The 6,000-nt window shown below is 37.2% G+C and overlaps 1 protein-coding gene across 1 annotated transcript in view; it reads left to right on the forward strand.

Moving 5' to 3' along the window:
* The first annotated feature begins 825 nt into the window (after positions 1–825).
* LOC108677409 (serine/arginine repetitive matrix protein 1-like) overlaps positions 826–6,000 on the forward strand; it is a 62,431-nt gene continuing 57,256 nt past the window's right edge. Inside the window, exon 1 of the mRNA XM_018165628.1 lies at positions 826–1,033. Within this exon, the coding sequence (XP_018021117.1) occupies positions 826–1,033 (208 nt within the window). The remainder of the gene's footprint in view (positions 1,034–6,000) is intronic.

Here is a 6,000-nt window from a genome sequence, read left to right on the forward strand (position 1 = left end):
TTAAATTAAATTAGAATAAATAGTGAAGTAAAACAAAACAAAATAAATATAATATAATATAATATAATATAATATAATATAATATAATATAATATAATTTTAGGGACATTTTTACGTTATTGGAATAACGTCTGTGGATGGACGAGTTGTAATAATAATTATTGGTCAATTTTCACAAGGCTCGAGGCAGGGAAGCAAGGACTATGGAATGTTGGGACACCTCTACTTCAGTTCTACCATCGCTGGTCTCGCAGCATCCGAATATGTCGGTAATAGTAGTAATCTTGGGGCTTCGTTAATTCTTTCTAAACTGAAATACTTAAAAATTGGAGGACAAATCAACTCTAAGTCAGAAGACAATTGCAAAATTTTGCTGCAGATGACCGTGAATAACTGAAAAAAGACTATGAAATGGTGGGTTTAGTGGTGAGCATCACGTGATTAAAATTACACTTTAACATTATTATCTTTTTTTCGCGCATAGAATAACAAAAATATTCACATACTATAACCTGCAGTGAAAGGGTATTTTTACCAAAAAATTCTACTCTTAGACAATTCAAATTCGTACTGATTATCAACCTGCTTAAATTGTAAATAAATATAAACAGGGAAAAAATAAATCCGGAGTAAGTTATATTCCTCATAAAATAAAATGACCTTGTAATGTTTGAAAAGATATTTGAACGAGCATTACGAAAAAATCTCGAGTACAAAAATCACAAGCATTGTAATTCCTAGCGATCGTTCGACACACATGGCCGGAGCACACAAACAGATTCACACATTCCAAGTACACAGAGGTCGCTTGAGTGAGTCCACACAATGGGCTTCGATGCAATCACTAGCGTTGTCGATGTCGACGCCTGCGTGACGCAGTATGGCATCAGGACCATCTTGCCTGCGGGGCTTTTGAAAGCTTCTGTGCCAGGGAATAGGCCCGATACCGCGTCTAAGAAACGCGACTCGTTGCTGCGGAAATTTATTGACGCTCTTTCCAGAATCTTATCTGTCGGCACCTTGAGTCGAGGGGGTGAGCGCCCAAAAACCTCATAAAGAGTATAATAAGTCAAGGCTTCTTCAGAAACATCAGTTCCTTAACTTGGAAACATGAACAAACTGGAATACCATAAAAGATCTAACAAATCTTATGTTTCCCGAAAGTCTTCCCATAAAGTTGGGAAAGTTAAAAAATAAAATACAAAGCATATCACCCTCTGGGGAAACGCTAAAGATCAATATTTTTTCAATCATATTTTGTGTCTTTTAGCATAAACTGTATAGATATTGGATAACATCCAAAGTTTAGTAACTTTTACCACTTTTTATAAAACATGCCAAATGCCATGCAGTGGTCCGACACATGCACTACTTAAATTTTTCTAGTCAATGGTGCGTTGTCTTACATGAAAGATAGCCTTAAACAAATTTTGCCCCTAAGGTTGAACAATAGGACGCGGAGGCTAAGTTTTCGTGCGCTTGACATCGTTTATTTTATGGTATACCAATCTAACACTTGATTGAATTATGAAACATGTTGAATATTTTGGCGAAAAGCTGTAGGAACCTTAAAGGTTGGCGAGAGTAAGTGGTCTATTGATGGGGGAGATGGGGATTGCGGAAAAGGGGAGGAACTCTCGAGAGATAAGTTTGAGGAATTATTAGGAGCTTATTGAGCTCTTCAAAATGCCGGCAAGAATGGCCGCCTATAGCGTCTTCCACACGACTTGGCTTCGGAAGAGATACACACTCTTTGTGAGCGCGGCTGTTAAGAAACTGCTAGAGGAAGCTCACCCTCCTCCCTTTATGGTGTCGCTGCTTGCATGCGATAGATATTGCTACTTGTGCCAAGGAACTAAGTGAAATTTCCTGCAATAATATATAATAATAATATCTAATATCGTGCAATTAAACAATAATATCTATGCTCAAATTAGACCTTTGATCTCATTTTCTAGGAATTAATGAACACTTTCTGTTATAAGGAGAATAAATAGAATAATATGGAAAACCCATTAACATTAAATTAATTTAAAATATTTTTACACAACACAAAAAACACAGTACAAAACGTATTACAAAAACGAAGTTTAGAATAATACGTTTCACTTGCGTGGAGTTTATTTATGTCACATAATTTCGACAGGGATTTGTCTGTGAAATTAATATCGTCAAAGCACAATAAAATGGAATCACAGCACTTGTTGCGCTGTGCTCATTCAACGCGACGGCAACGAAGTACAATTTCATAATGTAAATGACGAAACTAAGCTTGAAGTTATCCGCGGGCAACCGTTCCCTGCAATATTACGATTATTCATTAATGGAAACCACACTGCAAAATATTTTTATTCATTTTTTAACCGCACTTTGCAATATTTCGATGCATGGTTGAACCATGATTTCGATGTACCTGGATCACCTCAACTTAAAATGATTAATTCTTTCATCCCTAGACTTTGTAATATTCTGATTGACTTAAAAACCGCACCTAAAACTATTTCGGGCAGCTGTGCTTTGTAATATTTCGCCACATTTCGATAATTATTATTTCGATAATTACTATTTAAATTATTTCAATGTATTCGGCTATATACTCAACCGCACCTTAAAAACTTTCCTTACAAAAGTGCGACCAGACTTTTTTATTATTCTAATTTAGTTGTATTATCACATTGTAAATGATTCAATAAATTGTAGCCACCTTACCTTCAAATGCTAAAATATTCCTAGGCAACCAGACCCGGAAATTTAAAAAAATACATCGGCAATTACATTTTGAAACATACAGATATTCTCTAGCATAATCCTTGAATTATTTCGAAATTTTTGAAAAGCCACACCTTAAAATAATCCGATATTCAGGAGCAACTGCACTACGAAATATTAATATATTCTAATGGAAAGCACTTCTACATGTAATTGTTCTCAAGTTGATTTAACTGCAAATAAACTACGTGCGTCACCAAGCACAAGTCGGATTACCTCAACCCACAAGCTGCTAACTGTACCGCTGGCGGAGCATGGCAACGTACAGGTCTAACGAAGAGATGTCAACGGCCCTTTGAAATTATTCACAAGTATCATCACAGCAACCCGCACCGAGATATATTTTAACATTCTTACATATAGCCACAGGGCCTTAGAATTATTCAACGATCCTCAGGCCCCGAAAGAAAAATGTCGCGATCAGTCCGTCAACGGCAAGGTGACGCGTCGTCTTGACAGCGTTCTATAATGAAGCTAATTAGCAGGCAACCTCGGGACGCCGTGTCGTGTAAAAACTTCTACACGGAGACATCGATACGAAGATCGCGATGCGGTCATGCGTAAGTGGTGCGTCGATATGACGGCTGAATGCCGTACGTGTCATCATTAATTTTATATTATGAAGCTCTTCTTAATCGATCCAATAATCAGAGCGAGAAATAACTTCGTGCTCGTCGAAATGATATGCAAGGCACGAATTGTTGGAATCCCCGCGTATATTTTTTGCCTAAAAGTCTTAGACGATTGCCATTTGTTGTCGAAGGACTTTAGTTATCTTATTAGAAACGTACAAATGAACTCAAATTGTGCGAGGCTGTCCGTACTCGACAAGTAAAAGAATTTCATACTTGTTTATTCTATTGCTCGAGGTGTGGAATTTGATGAGGAAAATAATCATACACGATTTCGAGGTCCGAAAATACTTGAATGCAAGAATGAAGATCAAATGGAAGTTTTGGAGATCAGAACCCTTACAAGTCTTGGTTTTCTACACTAATGATTGAATTCCAACGCCAGAATTACATGCATTTTCTATAAGGTTTTAACAAAGTGCACAGTCTCAGAATGCTTAACACAAGTCCGGCTATAAGTCAATTTAAGTCAATATAAGTCAATATGTAATACACGAAAAACAATTAAAGAAACAAGATCAGGTATTGCCAGATCCATTGCTCACATAAATGCTTGTCTTCACATGCTCAGTTATCAGAAGTAAACTTAGTGAGTATATAATTTTAAAGTAAATTGAATGAGGCGAATCTAAGTAACGATGCAACTACTATGGTGGAATTGATGAGTCCTATAAAAATATCCTATCCTATATCCTATAGTTTGTCCTTATCCTTATATATCCTTATCCTTATATTGTCATTATCCTTATATATCCTTATAGAATCCTATAACTCGTCCTATAAAAAAGGCACACACTGAAAAAGTTGTAATGAACTAAACAAATTAGTCTAAAAGCGTGGATAATAACAAATAAAAGCTTTTTGTTTACTTTAAAGAAATCGGGTTATATAAATATATTCTATCGGTCTCTATAAGGGCTACTATGCCATTTGTTCACGTGTTATGATGTCGTTAAGTATTTAATTTAACGAGACTAAACTCCAACATAAAATTTTTTTCTCCGAAATATTTCATGATATTCATTATGGTAATACTTTGCAAATATTACCCTTCAATGAAGAAAGGATCGTCATATTCTAGAGAGCCGAACAATCACCGAATTGATGAAGCTTTGTGCTTGCGAGCGGAGTTTGATGTCAAGATTGACACACGTAAACCAACCCGACACAGCCTTGTTCATCTTATCGTAGGAATAGCATTCCTCAGTAGAAACGCCTCGTTAATTGCAAGTATATTAGCTCAATAGAAGGTCTTAATTAAGCATCACGTAAGCAGTTCGCTACCTCCAAGTGAAGTAGGTTCGCTGAAACGACTTAACGAGTTCCGCGATTTTGGCTCAAAGGCTGCGATGATGCAGGTCGTATCTCTTATAATTATTGGTCTCATTAAGGAAGCATATCGCTTGGCTCTCTTCTCTTCCTTTGATTTCAAAGAGCACCCAAAAACTCAATAAAAAATGACCACCCTCTCCGGCTGATAAGAGCGGATCAGCTACTCTGGATCCCGCTCGCCCGCAGAGCTTTGATCAGATCCACACCCTGTAACCGCCCTGATCGATCATTACCAGACGTACCGTAGCTCCATGTTATCAAGGAGCTAGGGCTTCCTAGGGTGGTGGAGAACACATTGTAGACGTGATCATCATGATAAGCAAGACCACCCAATTTTTCCGAGATATATCTAAATTAAGCGAATACAGACATAAATAGTTTTTTTAATGTGAATGAAACGAGACTGGAAGTCATTGTGAATATATATAATGCGGGGAGACTTACAAGTCTGTCTGGGACGCGCTCTAGAGACCTAACTCTAGCGTAGTTCATGCCAATTCACTAGCACCAAAAGTATTTTAAGTAAAGTATTTTGTAGGCCGGGGAGTGAATGAAGATGAATATTCCATAAACAAGTTCACGCGCCTGCATAGCTTGCTCAGTTAACAGTGAGGTTGGACACAGCATTCAAGTCCTGTAACTACATGGAAAGTGCATGAGATCATCAGTCTGATGCGCGTTGTGGAAGCTGCATGAGAGCAAATCCAGTCAACGAAGAATACGTTGCCTACGAAGGGGTTGATATGTTACCTTCATTTGATGAATACTTTTTCAATGTCCTAACATTGATGTGCTAACATCGATGTGCAAACATTGATGTGCTAACATTGATGTGCTAACATTGATGTGCTAACATCGATGTGCTAACATTGATGTGCTGACATTGATGTGCTAACATTGATGTGCTAACATTGGTGTGCTAACATTGATGTGCTAACATTGATGTGCTAACATTGGTGTGCTAACATCGATGTGCTGCTGTCTCTTATACACATCTAGATGTGTATAAGAGACAGCCTCAGTAGAAACGTCATTGCACATCAAAAAGGCGATGATTGTTAACAAAACTGATAAAAGACATGCACGCAAAAATTAAATGAATAAGTACCAGGAAAAACTGTAGCATGGGTATGGATGAGATACGAATATAAATGTATATGTAGTGAATCATGATTAAAAGGCATGGAGATTTAGCGGATGAAGGTTAAATGAACATGTATTAAGTATTCGAATAGCGGTGCATTGTCAGAAACAGGAAGAGCAGGAA

This window comes from Hyalella azteca, unplaced genomic scaffold (genome assembly GCF_000764305.2).
Source record: "Hyalella azteca isolate HAZT.00-mixed unplaced genomic scaffold, Hazt_2.0.2 contig9815, whole genome shotgun sequence".
In the NCBI taxonomy this organism is placed as follows: domain Eukaryota; kingdom Metazoa; phylum Arthropoda; class Malacostraca; order Amphipoda; family Hyalellidae; genus Hyalella; species Hyalella azteca.